The sequence below is a fragment of the Echinops telfairi genome, unplaced genomic scaffold (assembly GCF_000313985.2).
Source record: "Echinops telfairi isolate 266 unplaced genomic scaffold, ASM31398v2 ScPeMD7_18;HRSCAF=68, whole genome shotgun sequence".
In the NCBI taxonomy this organism is placed as follows: Eukaryota; Metazoa; Chordata; class Mammalia; order Afrosoricida; family Tenrecidae; genus Echinops; species Echinops telfairi.
The window spans coordinates 5,099,059-5,115,477 of record NW_022103915.1 but is presented as its reverse complement, the minus strand read 5'-3'; the positions used below and the strand labels follow the sequence as shown (position 1 = coordinate 5,115,477).

At 56.0% G+C, this 16,419-nt stretch overlaps 1 protein-coding gene across 2 annotated transcripts in view; it reads right to left on the bottom strand.

Annotated features, from left to right (window-relative positions):
* Nucleotides 1–723: 723 nt before the first annotated feature.
* EML1 (EMAP like 1) overlaps nucleotides 724–16,419 on the bottom strand; it is a 182,711-nt gene continuing 167,015 nt past the window's right edge. For both annotated transcript variants that reach the window (XM_004698803.2, XM_004698805.4), the window contains 9 exons: nucleotides 13,643–13,768; nucleotides 13,286–13,417; nucleotides 11,011–11,078; nucleotides 9,872–9,960; nucleotides 6,267–6,364; nucleotides 5,998–6,085; nucleotides 5,484–5,579; nucleotides 5,095–5,225; nucleotides 724–2,208 (listed from right to left, as the gene is read on the bottom strand). In XM_004698803.2, coding sequence (XP_004698860.2) covers nucleotides 2,083–2,208; nucleotides 5,095–5,225; nucleotides 5,484–5,579; nucleotides 5,998–6,085; nucleotides 6,267–6,364; nucleotides 9,872–9,960; nucleotides 11,011–11,078; nucleotides 13,286–13,417; nucleotides 13,643–13,768 — 954 coding nt within the window. In that variant the 3' untranslated portion in view covers nucleotides 724–2,082. The remainder of the gene's footprint in view (nucleotides 2,209–5,094; nucleotides 5,226–5,483; nucleotides 5,580–5,997; nucleotides 6,086–6,266; nucleotides 6,365–9,871; nucleotides 9,961–11,010; nucleotides 11,079–13,285; nucleotides 13,418–13,642; nucleotides 13,769–16,419) is intronic.

Genomic DNA, 16,419 nt, shown 5'->3' with positions numbered 1-16,419 from the left:
CCCCATTCTTCAAGGACCCGGGTCCCCGTTTACAAGAAGAGGCGAGGACCAAAACACCATTTGTCCACGTGCGTTCCTGAGAGGGAAGGACTGTGTGGGCAGCTAGTCTTGGGGAGCCCCCGTGGTGACCTCCCACCAGGCCTCCGAACCTAGGAGCTGTTCCCTGGGTGGGCCTCACTATAATTTTTAGGGTTCAAACCACAGGGCCATCAAGACTCGACTGCGGGTACTCTCCTAGGCCTTCCTGTGTCGGGGACAGATGGACCCCATAATGCGGGGGAATAAGAGGCTAGGCCGCTGGGCTGGCCAGCTGCCCTCTGCCTCCCGGAGCCTCCCTGCCCAGCAGAATGCGCAGACAGTTTAGGTGCCTGCTAAGTGCTTGGCCCTGGGTGCTCTTCGAAGGTCGGTGGGCGAGCTCTAAACTCCGAGAAGCGGATCCCTGTGGTCGGTTGGGAGTTCCACCCAGAACGCAGCGACTGTGGGCAGAACAGGCGTCTCCACCCACACGTTCCTCTGCCCCAACGTGGCGCCTACAGACCTCTCCCCGACCCCATCTCGCTATGCCCACATCTATTAGTCCTAAAGATTGCTGCGTGTGTGCACCTACCTTTGTGCGCGTGCACAACCACGTCGGCCAGCCCCTGGGCCCGGAACGAAGGGGAAGCCTTGATCTCACCCAGCGTGCAGACTGTACCCGCAACAGAGCCTGGCGCAGCCCACGCCTCATTTTAAATATTTTAATTCGTATACTTTCATAAACGTGGTCTATAGGAAATCCACCGCTGTGGTTTTATTTCGTCATCGAATATATGTGATAACAGGTACATACCAATGCCAGTTCCTGGCCTGCCCACTGTGCTACGCAACCAGTGTTGCCGAGCAGACCCGGGCTGTTGGTCAGCTGGCTGGGGACGGGCATGCAGCTGGGGCTGGGGTTTGAAGCCGCCTACCTGCTGCTTTCCTGTTGACAGTCTGAGAGGCAGTCCCCAGTGTAAACAGCAGGTCTTAATCTGTCACATGAGCGACATGCCTAAGGCCTTCGTGACAAAGTTAGGCTGCAGATGACAGGTGACTCTACCAGCCAACCTGGCCACCCGGTGGGAGGAGCCGTCCCAGGGTGCTTCCTGGGACCCTGCTGGGAGTTCCCAGGCTGGTTCACCGTGCACTTCAAACTCATCTTTCTGACTTGGTCTACACTTGGTTTTAAAATACAAAAATACAACGTCCATCAGCATGGGGCAGGAGAGCCTAGCCTGGTGTGCTTCTTCGGAACCGCTAGCTCCCTGTCCAAGCACAACCCTGCACCAGGCCGGCTGGGCTGCTACCCGGAGGAAGGTGCTGGTTCCGTGTCTTGACCGCTTGTGGGGCAGCGAGCAGGGGGGGTGGGGGGTGGAGGACACCAGCCACATGCCCTCCCCCTGAGGGGCTACTCTTGGTTAGGCAGGGCTGTCCCAGGGGGAGTGCCCCCTGGACCAGTCAGTCTGCAGTAGATGAGAAGGATGCTGGCACCCACCCCTCCACACCGCGCTTCCTCATCAGGCTCATCCCTGTCCCGCCCCCAAGGGTTATTGAGATCTTGGAAATGAGAGCCTAGAACCCCTGGCTGTGTGTCCCCCGACTCAGCTGTGCTGACCAGTTTCTCTCTTCCTGCTCAACCAACTCACCCCAGAGGGCCCACCGCCCGGCGATTCAGAACCTCATTCTGTCCTCAGTGCCCCACTCAGCAGGCCAGGCAGGCACCCGCGAGACGACACACAAGGTTTTGGAAGGCATTCTGTGACCATTGCAGAGTTCATAGAAAAGTGACCAGGCCTGCGCTGGCAGCCTGGTCTGTGGGTGTAACGTAAACCTTGGGGTCTTTGTTGACGGCCCCCCCAGTGCTGTCCCATACGTGTAGCAGAGGCAACGCCCACCATTCTCCAGGTGAAGGGAGCTGTCTGAGGGCACCTTTTTCCTGAGGTTTGGGAGACGCTTGATAACAGGGCAGGAATCACAGTGACCAAGTGTAGTGGGAGTCTGTGTCTGCAGGGGGTGGGGTGGGCGGGGGGCCCAGGACCTCTGGCCCCCATGCTTCGTTGGGGGCTAGATGACCCGCCACTGCATGATGCTTGTGTCCTTGCCGCCTGTGGAGATGAGGTGGCTGTCTGTGTGCAGGAAGTCCACGTTGGTGACGTGACTGCTGTGCCCGCCATACACGTGGCTTGGGGCCTGGAAAAGAGCAACAGAAAGAAACGCGTATCATATGAACCAGACCGTGCCCGGCTACCGCGTGTTCTAGAATGATAGGAAAACATGCCATACGAACTAGACCGAGCCCGGCTACTATGTGTTCTAGAACCACAGGAAAACACGCAATACGAACTAGACCGTGCCCGGCTACCGCGTGTTCTAGAACTACGGGACAACACGACATGTGAACTAGACCGTGCCTGGCTCCCAATTGTTCTAGAGGAGGGGTGAGTAGATTATCCCTCACAACCATTTAAAAATTATTCGAGAGCCATCTACAGATTTTTACAAACAAATGAAATCACCGTTATGTGAACAGTAGCCTTTAAGAATTTTACATGTTTTTTAAAAATGAAGATAAGATAGGCAGGATGAACAATCTGGGGGAGAAAACAACGGGACCAACGGTTCCAGGGGGACATGGATGAGGGGGAGGAGAAGGAAAGGAAGTGGTGTGAACAAGCCCACGGATAAGGGAACAGCAAGTGATCCAAAATCGGTGGTGAGGAGGGTGTAAGAGGCCTGGTAATGCTTGATCAAGGGCAATGTAGCTGAGAGGAATTACTGAAACCCAAATGAAGGCTGAGCATGATAGTGGGACAAGAGGAAATAGAGGAACAAAAAGAAATAGCAGAAAGAACTAGGAAGCAAAGGGCATTTATAGAGGTCTACATACAAGCATGTACAAATATATTTGTATTTGATGATGGGGAAATAGATCTATGTGCATATATTTATAGGTTTAGTATTAAGGTAGCAAATGGACATTGGGCCTCCACTCAAGTACTCCCTCAATGCAAGAATACTTTGTTCTATTAAACTGGCATTCCATGATGCTCACCTTCGCAGCACAATCGCTGAAGGTACATAAGCAAATGTGGTGAAGAAAGCTGATGGGGCCCGGCAATCAAAAGATACAGCGTCTGGGGTCTTAAAGGCTTGAAGATAAACAAGCGGCCATCTAACTGAGAAGTAACAAAGCCCACATGAAAGTAACACACCAGCCGGTGTGATCATGAGGTGATGAAGGGATCAGGTAGCAGGCATCAAAGAACGAAAAAATCATATCATTGTGAATGAGGGGGAGTGCAGATTGGAGACCCAAAGCCCATTTGTAGGCAACTGGACATCCCCTTATAGAAGGGTCTCGGGGAGGAGACGAGCCAGTCAGGGTGCAGTGTAGCAACGATGAAACATAAAACTTTCCTCTAGTTCTTTAATGCTCCCCCCCCACTATCCCCCCCCACTATCATGATCCCAATTCTACCTTACAAATCCCGCTGGACCAGAGGATGTACACTGGTACAGATCAGAGCTGGAAACACAGGGAATCCAGGACAGATGATCCCTTCAGGACCAGTGAGTGGTGAGAGTGGTCATGCTGGGAGGATACCGGGAGGGTAGGGTGGAAAGGGGGAACCGATTACAAGGATCTACATAAAACCTCCTCCCTGGGGGATGGACAACAGAAAAATGGGTGAAGGGAGGCATCAGACAGTGTAAAGCATGACAAAATAATAATTTATAAATTATCAAGGGTTCAGGAGGGAGAGGTACCGTGGGGAGGGAGAGGAAAAATGAGGAACTGATGCCAGGGGCTCAAGTAGAAAGAAAATGTTTTGAGAAGGATGATGGCAACAAATGTACAAGTGTGCTTGACACATAGGATGGAAGTATGGACTGTGATAAGAGCTGTAAAAAAAAAATGAATGTTTTTTAAATGAAGACTTTCACACGTGAAACTATGGTCATTAAAGTTTCAGTTTTCCTTCAGGGCCACGTGTTCATTCCCAAAGAGCGGCAAGCGGCTTGGGAGCTGCAATTTGCCGACCGCTGTTCTAGAACAATGTTCCGTGAGAACTAGACTAGGCTAGCCACTCTTCCCGAACAATGCAGAGGAACGGAAGCTGCACACAAACTCAGCAGTGGCCCCCGACCAGGGCAGTGGGGTGGACCCTGACGCCATGGAAAGAAGCCAACCAGGATCAAACTGTGACCACATCCAGACTTCACGGAGGCCTCTCTGTGCGACTGTCCAAGGACCCGAGAAAGCTCACACGCAAGCCACTCCGAGGTCTCCTTTCAGCACCCTAACAGATTGGGTCATAAACGAGACTCGCCGCGGGAGGGCGGTGCCCCTGGGGAAGGCCGTCAACGCCGACGGGACACAAAACGCGTCTGAACTATGGAACGGAGAATGGATTTGCTCTGCAAACCTCCACTCAATGCGCGGGACGTGACAAAATTGAAAGCCAAGAAATTTTGCTACGTTTGACTGTGGCCAAAGGTCGGTGAATGGCACAAGTGAAAATTGCTTCAGAAAAACAGTATGAGTTTTAAAAAATTAAAAAAACCCAGAATGTATAAATAGTAAAAAAAAAAAAAAATCATCTACCTGAGACATCATGGGCCAGAATCTCCCCAAAGCAGTGATGACAGGTGGGGGCATGAAGGCAGGAGAGGGTGGGCCAGAGACAGGGCACTAGAGCACTGGAACGGGAGTAACCGGAATGGGGGCCTGCTGTGTAAACTATAACCAGTGTAGACTACACCGTCTGTTGCCACCTGGGCACCTAACTTTGCTGTGCCCACAGCTCACTGGACACACAATAAAACATTATCTTAAACAACCAGTGGTCAGCTCTTCCACGTGGTCCCGTCCACTGGGCACGGCCTCTGTGCCCCAGGAGGGGCTGGCCAGAGGATCAAGTTCAAAAAGGACGAGGGAGCAGGCCCTTCAGTTGACAGTGGAGGGTGAGCAAGGCTGGCAAGGTGCTGGGATTGAGCCGGGGGTGGTGGCTGGTGTGCTCGGCTTGCTTCTGCTCAGCCTGAGGTGGGTGGGCAAGCTGTGGGCACGAGGCTCACCCTGAACTGGGAGCAAGGGTAAGTGAAGAGGTGCACTTTGCCGAAGTCGTCTCCGGTGGACAGCAGCTTCTTCTCGTGGGCCCGGCACACGGCGTTGATGTCCGTGCCATCAGAGCCTTCTGGCCACACGCCTGCAGCAGAGATGGCAGTGAGCAGGGCCTCCCCCCCATTTCCCAGAGAAGAGAGGGCCGCAGGAGGGCCGCTCTGGCTCTCCACACCCCTCCCAGAAGCAGGGGCGGCAATGGGGGTCCTGTGACCCTGGGGGCTCGGGGTTCCTGCAGGGCAGAGCCCTTGGCCAGATTGACAGCTGGGGAGTTCCAGAGCAAATGGAGGGATACTCTAAAACTGGTCTGTCTTGCGTTTGAACACGGCGCCTGCAGAAAACGTACCAAAGACAGGGAACCCCAAAGTGCAGGTGTACGTTGCCCATTCAATGTCTCTTGTCGTCTCCACGCTGACGACCTGCTTACAGGCAGAGGGAACCCCTGGAAAAGCAAGCACGGGTCTGCTGACGACTGGGCCACAGTAGGAAGAACATGCTCCCTCCACATCCCCGGCCTCGGCTGAGCCTGCAGAGCTGCCCCATTGGCTGCAGAGTCCTCCCGAGGGGCCCTTTGAAGAGCCCCGTCACAGGGCCCGCTCACTGCGACAGCTTGCCCGACGCTAAGGACAAGCCTTGGGGGACCTTCAGGCAGTCCCCCTCCATCTCCTTCTGCCTTGGGAGGAAGCTGGGGGACAACTGTGCCCCAAGATTTTAGGGTAGGCCTTGCCTCCTCCTGTCCTCCCTCCTTCCCAGGAGCCGGAAGCCTCTGGATGTCCTGAAGGACTCGTGCCCTGGAGCCTGCCCGGCACAGTCACGGTTTTCGAGCCTGAACCCCCAACAACCTCCAGGCCGCTACTCACAGTACAGGATTTCGTAGTCTCCTGAGTTTGACACCAGGAACTGGGAGTTCACCGACCAGTCCAAGTGTGTGATAAAGCTGGAATGACCCTGGGGAGGGGACACCACAGTGGGGACCTTCCAGACACCGCTGTTCCCAGGTGGCCAGTGGACGCCCCCTTCTAGACACCCCCCCACGTACCCGACCTGCCAGTGGGCACCCCTTCCACACACCCATGCGCCCTGGCAGGCAGCGAGTGCCCCCTTCCAGGGGGCGGGTGGGCACACTTACCGAGCACTTGCCGATTCGAGTGTATTTCCTCCCGAGGTCGCTGACCCCGTAGATGTAGATGCAGTTGTCGTGGGAGCCGATCGCCAGGAAGTTCCCGTCTGGGAAAGGACAGAATCTCTCAGTCTGTGACCAGAGACGGCAACGCCCTGTCAGCTGTGGGGGTGGTGGGCTTTGGGGGGCAGGGGCTGGTCCCATCGCACAATGGCTTCGGAGAAAACCACCACTACATCCACGGGCAGCGAGTCCGCCACACTCTGTAGCCGCTGCTGGAGGGTACACACTGGGCAGACTGGCTCAGTAAGGCCCTGCCCAGCAGGCCCCACCGGCTCGGGGTCCAGGTTGGACCCCACCACCACCCTACCTGACCCTGACCCGGCTCCCCTCTCCTGAGCTCAGGTCTCAGGACCCAGGCCTGGATGCCTGGACTGACGAGAGCTGCTTCGCACAACCAGAGGCCAGACCCTGCTGAGTGCACCACCAGAGGGGCAGGTCTAGACGGTGCTCCACAGGGCCCACCTGAATCCCGGGGGCCCTGGACTGAAGGCAGAGCAGTGGCAGGGTGGGGGTGTCTTGGCACTGGCTCGATGCTTGTTCCTCCGCCCACGAGAAGCGACACAGGAAGCCACCCCGTGGACACTGACAGCTCCCTGGACAGCACTCACCCAGCCTCGAGGTGGCAGGGAGGTGCCCAGGCTGCCCTCCCCAACCCGGCCCTGCGTTCCCTCCCCCGGGAGACGCACTGTAGGACCTGTTGGCCAGGCCACTTAGAACAGGGGTGCTGACTGGAGAGTCGGTCTGTTCACGCTGGTCCCAGGATTCTAACACGGACAGACCCCATCGGCTACAGGCAGTTCTAGTGCAGTATTTCCCCGAGTGGCTGATAGCACCCCCTTGGGGAGCAATGCTGGGCCACAGAAACAGATACCTACACTTTATCCTGGATCATGGGCTACAGAAGTTTTTAATTGCTGGGGGGAAGGGGACCTTTCCTTTTTTCTTTTTAAAGGGGCTGCAGTCCAAATAAGTCTGGCACCTGTGCTCTGGGGAATGCCAGGGTGCCGTGTGACACCCCACATACCCCACCCTCAACTCCTCCAGCGGTGCTCACAGCAAGTCCTCACGGGGACCGTGATTACGACGGAGGTGACAGGGGCGGCTCTGAGGCTCACTGGGTGCTGCCCTCTCTCTCCCTGCATCGATGTGTGCGGCAGACAAGCTCACCCCGGTTTCCCGGAGAGGAAAGCGAGGTGCTGCAGAGGGGAGGGAGCTGGCCAAGGCCATAGGGTTTTCCAGAAGCTGTCCACACCCTGGAAAGGCCGACTCCCGAGCCTGACTTCCACGACAGAGTGGGGAGGGCTGGGTGAAGACCCACAGCGGGCAGCAGCTTGTGGGCAACACACGTTAGAAAAACAGCCCCACGGGGTGACCTCCTCGCCAGCCAGGTCCTGAAGCTCCAGGGCTCTTATGAGTCAGGGCCATTTGTGATTTTGCTAACAGGTTCAGGAAAACCGTGCTCATGATTCCAGGACAAAAAAGGCAGGTTAGGCCATAGGTTCGCAAGTGTATCTGGCAAACTAGCCCCTCTTTTCAGGGGGGAAATAAAGACTCATTTACCCCTGGGAATGAAAAACTTCTGTAGTATACCCTGCAATCTTTTGCAGCACCCCCATATAAGTCTAGAGCTCCCCCCCAAGAGGCAGTATCACCCACTTTAGGAAACAGTGATACCGTCCACTCTTTAAAATAGGAGCAAGAACCAGTGGTGCTGAAGGAAGTTCAAGCTGCACTGAAAGCATTAGCCAAAGTCAAAGCTCCAGGAATGGATGGATACCCATTGAAATGTTCCAACAAGCTGTGGAAGCCCTGGAAGCAGCCACGTGACCAGGCCAGAAAATATGGGGAAAACCAACTTGGCCAACTGACTGGAAGACGTGCACACCAGTTCCCTATTCCAAGAAAGGTGACCCCCCAGAATGCTCAAACTACAGAACAACATCGTTGACGTCACAAGCAACTAAAGTTCTGCTGAAGGTCATCCAAGAATGGCTGCAGCAGGACACTGACAGGGAGCTGCCAGAGGTGCACGCCGGGTTCAGAAGAGGACACGAAACAAGGGACATCGGTGCTGACGTCACGTGGCTCTCGGCTCAAAGCAGAGAATGCCAGAAAGAGGGTTATTTGTGTTTTATTGACTCTAGAAAGTCAGTCAACTGAGTGGATCATTAGCAAGCAATGGTAGCCTTGAGAAGGATGGGAATTCCAGAACACTACAATGCACTGGCGTGGCATCTGTACAAGGACCAAGAGACAGCTGTGTGAGCAGAACAAGGGAACACTGCACGGTTTAGAATCAGGAGGTGTGACTCAGCCTTGTGGCCTCTCACCACACTTACTCAATCTGGATGCCGAGAAAATCATCAGAGAGGCTGGATTATATGAAGAGTGTGGCATCAGGAAGGCTTATTAACAACCTTCGATGGGCAGATGACACACCCGTGCTTGCTGAACGTGAGGGGGACTTGAAGCCCTTGCTGACGAAGGTCAAGGATGCAGCCTTCAGGGTGGATGACAACTCAATGTCCAGAAGACCCAAATCCTCACAACTGGACGAAATAGGCAGCATCGTGATAAACGGAGGAAAGGATGAAGTGGTCAAGGGTTTTGTGTTGCTTAGATCCACAGTCAATGCTCATGGAAGCAGCGGCCAACAGATCAAAAGACCAGCCCCGTGGGGCCTGTGTGAGTGCTTCCTGCACTGGCAAATCCATTGAAACCCACCTGCCGGTGCCCTGACCACAGGGAATCGCGGCACGCAAATCAGACCTCGATGTGGTTGTTCGGGGCCATGTTGGTTCTGACCCATAGTGACCCTACGCACACTGCCCGGTCCTGCGCCATGCCCACAGGCCTTCCTGTGCTTCAGCCCACTGTGTCCATCCGACTCCTCGAGGGCCCTCCTCGTTTTAGTTGTCCGTCTCGTTGAGGGCCAGTGAGGACGAGGAAGGCCCCCCAGGACACCTCAATAAAGCTGCCAAGGAAGCAAAGCCTCCATCCCTCAGCCGGAAGCCAGAGAGCTGTCCCCTAGGGATCTGGGGGTGTGGCGGGTAAACCGCTGGGCTGCCCACTCACAAATGGGAGGCTTGAACACCCTGGCAGGCTCCGTTTGAAAAGGCCTGGCACCCTGTTTCTGTGACGCTCACACAGTCAAGAAAAGCCCCCCAGGGAGGTCTACTTCATCATGGGGGACAGCTCCGAGCTGTCACAGGCTCAGGGACACAGGCCAGCCCAAGAAGAAGTGGCACATCTGGGGACCAATGGGGCTGGTAAGAGTGATTGACTACGGAGGAGGATGGGTGATGGGCACCTGGGGCTTGCCAGGCCACTGCCTCATTCGGTCTGTGTCTGAACATGTCCACAGTGAAACGCCTCTAAAGCACACAAGGGTACCGGGCACCGGGTGTGGAGAACTCTTAACTGCATGAAGATGCGTGGGCACCGGTCAAATCCCACACTGAGAAGGCGCAGGACACTTCCTTCTTCCCCGCGGCATCTGCCCCCAATTCTGGGACTCTGCTGGAATCAGGGAGAAGGGTGCAGGGCCCCACCTGGTGAGTACCGCATGACGGACAGCTGCTCGTTCCCATCCGTGTGGACTGTGACCAAGTCCTTCGTTTCCGTGTCGAACACAAACCACCTGTTTCAAACGTGAGACGAGGCGCCGTCAGCCGCGGAGCAAGGAACGCGATCCTCAGTCTGTGCAGCGGGTGCAAGGCTGCCAAGAACACCTACTGACTGAGCAGGCGGGCTCCCGACCTTCATTCCAGCAGGGGGGTTCTAAGAGCAGGTGCTGCCCAAGACGGGAGGTGTGGACTGATGACCACAAGGACCATGCCATGGTAGGGCCCCGTGTCTGTGGCTTGTTGTTGACATGTTACACGGGGAGGAAGCCGTGGGCAGGGACCTGCCAGGTGCAGGCACATGGAGGTGCATACGTGTGCACATGTGTGTGGCTGTGTGTGCAGGTGTGTCAGTATTGGGGTACATGAAATGTGGCTGTGTGTATGTGTGTCTATAGTGGGTGTGTGGGTGTCTATGAGTATGTGTGCATGTAAGAATGTACATGGTGTATGTGTGTGGTTGGGTGTATAATAAGGTGACCAGACGTCCCACTTTTGGCGGGACAGTCCCAATTTTTGGCGTTTTAAAAAACATCCCGATTTTTGGAAAGAATGCACGACAAGCTAGGGAACGGTCCATATCGACCAAATTTTTAATCAAGAACACGCCCCCACCCCCACCCCGTCAATGGTGTCCCGCTTAAAATCTGCTCACCTTAGTGTATGAGCATATGTGTGTGTGTATGAGTGTGTATATTGTGTGGTGGGGGTGGATATAGGTGTATATGGGTGTCTGAGTGGTCTGTGTGTGGTGGTGGGGTGTGTGAGTCTATGAGTATGTGTGGATGTACATGAGTGTGTGTGTGTGTGTGTGTGTGTGTGAGATGAGCACTAGACTGGGAGAGAGGGTCTGTGACTCTCCAGATGCCCAAAGGTCCAAACTATGGACACCTCCGTTTCATGTGAAGTCCTACTTTCCAGTTCTGACTCAAATTTTGGTAAAGTCATTCGAGGCTAAGATGCAGTCCAAGGGCTACGCTGTGCTGCTTACAGAGAACCCAACGAACAACCCAACCAGCCCCTTCCCTTCGGCAGCAGAGAAACAGCCCCTGCTGGCCTCCACTTACCTCCCAGTCAGTGTTCCCACGGCAACCACAGACCCTGAAGGGTGAAACCCGGAAGACTGGGCTGGATCCTGGAATATCGCAAAGGACTTGTAAATGGACGGCCAGCCAACAGGGCATCCTCAACACAAGCTCTGCTCTGTCCCCGCCTCAGTCTCCCTCCCCAGGAGGGGCACGTGCCCCCCCCCCCAGCCCACATTTCCATCCTTTCATACCTTCTCTCTTCTGGTCCCATCCCCTGCCCTCCCCACCTGCAGCCAGGTGAAAGACAATCATGTGCTGTTTTTCCAAGTCCTTGATTACCTGGGCTGCCGTCGGCGGGCCCTCTCTGCGCAGCCTTATACGCCATAGGCAGCCATGGGGTAGTGGCCTCCCAGTGCTGATTAGGTAGGCCTGCACACACTGTAGTCGAGCGAGGGTGCCCTAACAACCCTCCAAAAACTCACTGCCTTCAGATGGAATGAGACGTACACTCTTTGGTAACACACAAGCCAGTTGCCAGCAACCAAACACAGACAGCTCCCTCCCTGGAGTCCATCCCAACTCACAGCGAGCCTGGAAGACAGAGTGGAACTGCCCCCGTGGTCCCCAACCTGGAGCTCTCCTCCTCTCCTCACCACCGAGTGCACTCTGACCCACAGCCACCCTCCAGGACAAGGCTGAACCGTGCCTGCGTGTTGCCTGGGCTGCCCATCTTTAAGGAAGTCGTGAGCCTCATCTTTCCCCCATGGAGTGGCTGGTGGGTTCGAATCGCTGACCCTGGGATCTGGCAGCCCAAAGCGGCACCCACCATGCCACCAGGGCTCCAGGGCGCACTGGCACGGACAGGGAGGTTTCAAACAACGTTGTGAGAATGATCACTGAGTGCTGCAGAGACACCATGGGGAGCTCTGCCAGCTCAGGGCTGCCCTGCGCCTTCCACTTGGGAAATCGCGGGCTCTGCAGAGCCAGGTAAAGAGAAGGGCAATACAGCGGCCTGCCTGTAGGGGGCCCGGTCTGCCTGGCAATGTGACCACCAGGCCCACTCCCAGTCGGCAGACACTGGCTGAGTGCACAGGTAGATTGGGACCTGCTAGGAGGCTCCGCTCCTGTGATGAGTGAGGCACAATGGTGCTTCGGAGGGGGCACACACGCCCGTGCACCACTACACGATACAACACGGAACCCGAGGGGCAGCGGAGGCTAAACTGAAGGGCTGTGGGGTGGAGGGGAGAGCCGTTCCCCCAAACAGGGTCACACGTGCCATTCACAGTACACGGGACAGAACCGTGGGGGCTTCACAATGGGATGCGGTAGCAGAGCCGAGCTCCAGACAGAGCGGCTGTAACACTGGTTCTCTTGCTTACAACCTCAGCCCTGGTGGCATAGCCGTGTCAGTGGTTGTGAGTTGGGCGGCCAACAGCACGCAGAGTCAGCAGTTCAGAACCACCAGTCACTCAGAGGGAGGAGGGCGAGGCTCACGACACAAAGAGTTAGTCTCAGGAAACCCTGGGGGCAGTTCGACACTGCCCTCTAGGGCCGATATGAGTCCCACTCGACTCGATGGCAGTGAGTTTGGTTTTTGCAAGTCTCTGTTAAGAGCCCAGGTGGCACAGTGGTTAAGCGCTAGTTCGCTAATGACAGGCCTGTGGTTTAAACCTAAAGCCCAGCTGCTCTGTGGGAGAAAGACGAGGCAGCCGGTTCTGTAAATTCCACAGCCTGGAGACACCTGCTCTACCCTGTCCTCTGCGGCCACTAAGTCTGAATCAGCGTGCAGGCAGCAGGCTCATCGGTTCCTTTTTAGGCCTCAATTTCCCGGAGAATAAAATCTGTGTGAAAACAGAATGAAACAGGAGCCGCTCGACTGTGCGAGGCTCTGTCCGGATTACAGACGACACACATGGCATCGAGAGTGTCGCATATGGGGGTGCTTGGTCCCTGCGAGGTGTTCTTTGTGGGCAGAGGCCCCGGGGCATCGGACTGCCTTCTGCCCGGCGCACAGGGATGCTGCGTTTAAGAATGAGAGCCTGTTACTTTGCGGTCGGACTCAGAGGCTGCAGAGGACAATGAGACAGTCTGTTTGCAGAGCCCTCTGGCTCTCCCAGGAAGTACACTGGGGGGGAGGGGGGGCCACATGAGAGTCCCCAGATTCTGGACACCCAAGAACTCTGATGGCTCCCACCCCCGTCCCTGTGCATCTGAGGGGCACGAAGGAGTAGCCCTCTGGGCCGGTCCTGTCCCACTCCTAACCTCCTGTAGAAATGGCCTCACTCTGCTCCAGGGGAACGGGCGGGCCTACCTCAATGACCTTGTCCCAAACGGGCCGGTGATCAACAGCATCCCAGAGGGTGGCGTGCCTGTCGTGCCCACAGGTCAAGAACTGGGGCTTGGAGGCATGGACAGCTAGGCCCCAGAGCTCGTCTGTGTGACCCTGGGGAGACCAAGGCAAGTGAGGGTCCTGGAACAAGGCATCCCCAGGGAAGGACGTTGTCCCGTGGCCGGGGCGCCTGGGATCTCCACCCCAACAGCCCCTCTCCCTCTGGACACTCCCACCGGGAACCCTGGATCACTGCTCTCTCAGCCCTTCTCTCGCGTGATGTGCCCAGGGACAGAACTTCGACATGGGGCATGGCTACGGTAACCTTCCTGGACGTACCTGGGTGATGGGCGTGAAGTCCCCGGCCAGCGTGCCCTGGAGAACAAAGTTCCTCGTGGTGCCGATCAAAATAACATTCCCTTTGCCCTCGGCCACCGTCCGGATGGGCCCGAACTGCTCTGGGATCTGCAGTGGCGAGAGTCACGTGAGAAGCCGAACTGCTGGATCTCGTCAATCCGAAAAGGGAGACGCTTGTACACATCCCCAAAACCCATCGCCAAACCCAGAGCCCACTGCTGTCGACTCCCAGAGACCCAACAGGACCGGGCAGAACTGCCTGTTGATGTCTCCAAGGCTGCAGGCTTTACAGAAGCAGACTGCCGCCTCTTTCTCCCCTGGGGTGGCTGCTGGGTTCGAACTGCCAACCTTCTGAGGAATGGCCCAACACGTAACCCTCTGTGCCACCAGGAATCCATGCTCCTAGCACAGACACGATCATATGTGAACGAATCAGCAAAAGCCCACACCTTCCTTTCAAACTCCAAACGTCCTGGGCCTCTTAAGCAAGAGTGAGGGTGTTCACAGAAAGAATAAGTGTGTTCTTCGATGTGTTAGTCCAGGTGAACCAGAGAAACAAATTCATAGACACTCACGTGTGTGTAAGAGAGCTTTAGATAAAGAGTAACTGTACATTAAGAAAACATCTCAGCCCAGTCCAGAACAAGTCCAGAAGTCCGATATTGGCCCGTATGTCACCGTACCACTCTACAAATTCCTCTTCAGACTCACGCAACACGTGCAATGACGTTGTGTCCAGGAAGATCGCAGGCCAGTGGGTGGAGAGTCTTGTGAATCCAGTGGCGGTGGAAGCATCTGAGCACTGGCGTGGGTCTCCACGTGGCTCCTCCAGCTCCAGGGCTCTGGCTTCCATCAGCGTGGCTCTATGTGGCTTTTCAACAGGAATGTCTCGCAGGGAGTGAGCGTGTGTCCCGCCTCCAGCGAGATATTTATCTCCTTAGTGCCTCCAAATGAGGTCATCAAGCTGTGACCTGATTGACAGGCTAAACTCCACCCCTTCGCTCTTAATAGTCTCAAGTTGACACCGGATGATGTAGCTTCCACACTCAACATCACGAAGGAACACGGAATAAGGTGCAGCTCACTTGTCCCTGTCCCTCGCTTGGGCTGCTGACGGCAGCGACAGATCCAGCGTGGAAAGCGCAGCACAGCGGGACCTAAACCCGCCCACTGCTGTTGAGTGGATGCCGACTCACGATGCTGATTCACGTGCTGCACCACCATCAAAAAAAAAGTTGCTAACAATGCATCGGAATGTAAAATGGCCTCTTCTTTGCAATGTACCCCGGTTTCAAAAGCTGTTGGTCATGACAGTAAACATAGAAATGGCATGCCAGTGAGTCTATAGGATACAGCAGATCTGCCCTGTGGGTTTTCCGAGTTTGTAAATCTTGACAGGAGCAGAAAACCTCATCTTTCTCCCTTGCAGGGGGCTGGTGAGTTCAAACCGCTAACTTGTGGCGCGTGGCACCAACGCTTAACCCACGATGCCACCCGAGCTCCTTAGTCCGTGCACAGAAGGATGTCCAAGGGCCTTCTCAAAGTCAAACTCGCCGCCGTGAGTCTATTTGACTCATCCCAACCCTACAGGATGGGGCAGCACTGCCCCTGTGGGTTTCTGAGACTGCAAACCAATAGGAGGAGAAAGCCTCGTTTTTTCCCCTCAGGGGGGCTGGCGGTTTCAAACCGCTGACCCTGCGGTAGGCAGCCCAATGTGTCACCACTGCACCACCAGGGTTTTGTAGAGCCCCCCCAGAGAAGAATTTGCCATGATGAAAGAAAGTTCCGGCACTGAGGAGGGAGACAGGACCTGTGCTGGGCCCCCGAGTGAGTGCAAGCCCCAGTCCTAACAGGGCCACAGCCCTCTCCCCGGCAGCCTGTGTCCCCAGGGTGCTGTGAGAGCACGGGGCTGAGAAGGCTCACGGGAACCTGGGCTACTGAAGAGGAAGCACAGAGAATGAAAGAAACAACCCAGGGAGGGCCTGGGAGGAGGCCCTGCGCTCTGCAGCTTTGATTGTCCACTCTGTGCCTCGGTCCCCTGGGGCCCGGTGGCTCAGTGGTTAGGTGTTTGGCTGTGACCTGGAAGGAGGGCCGTTGGAAGCTCCTCGCTGCTCCTCGGGAGAAGGACGAGGTGGTCTCCTTCTGCAGGGATGATGGTCCCTGAGAGCCGCCTCGAGCCGGCATCAACTTGATAGCCGTGTGTGTGGTGCTGGTTGAGGTCTACCTTTCTGACACTTGCTACAGGCTCAGCCCAAGGAGGGTCAGCGTGTGAAGAAAGGCCTGCCTCTGCCCGGAGACCACATCCTCTTCCAGCCACGACGGCTGCTGCCTCGGCGCTCACCGTGCAACCAACTTGCTGGGAGAAGTTCAGCTGTGCGGGGCGCCCATTCTGTGCTGGGGATGGGGAGCATGGCCTGGCCTGGGGCTCCGTCTGCTCACCGCCCCCAGGTCCGGGGAAGAGAACCCATCGCACCTGCAGACGGGATCAAGTCCCCAGCTGGAGTCAAGGGGGAAGGTTGGGGCTTCAGCTTACTGAGAAGTGCCATGCAGGACAGGCCCGGTGATCGGCTTCTGGAAGGCCCAGCCCGGCCAACCCCACAAGGTGCATGAGCTCACGGTGAGATGGTGTGTTGGGTTTTGGTAGGAGGCATACGCAAGATCTGGCTCCTCCAGGAAGGCAGGTGGGTTGCCAGGTGGTGCGGTGCAGAGGTGGAGGGTCTCTAAGGGGCTAGAGAGCAGGAGCAGGCGTGGTCCCTGCA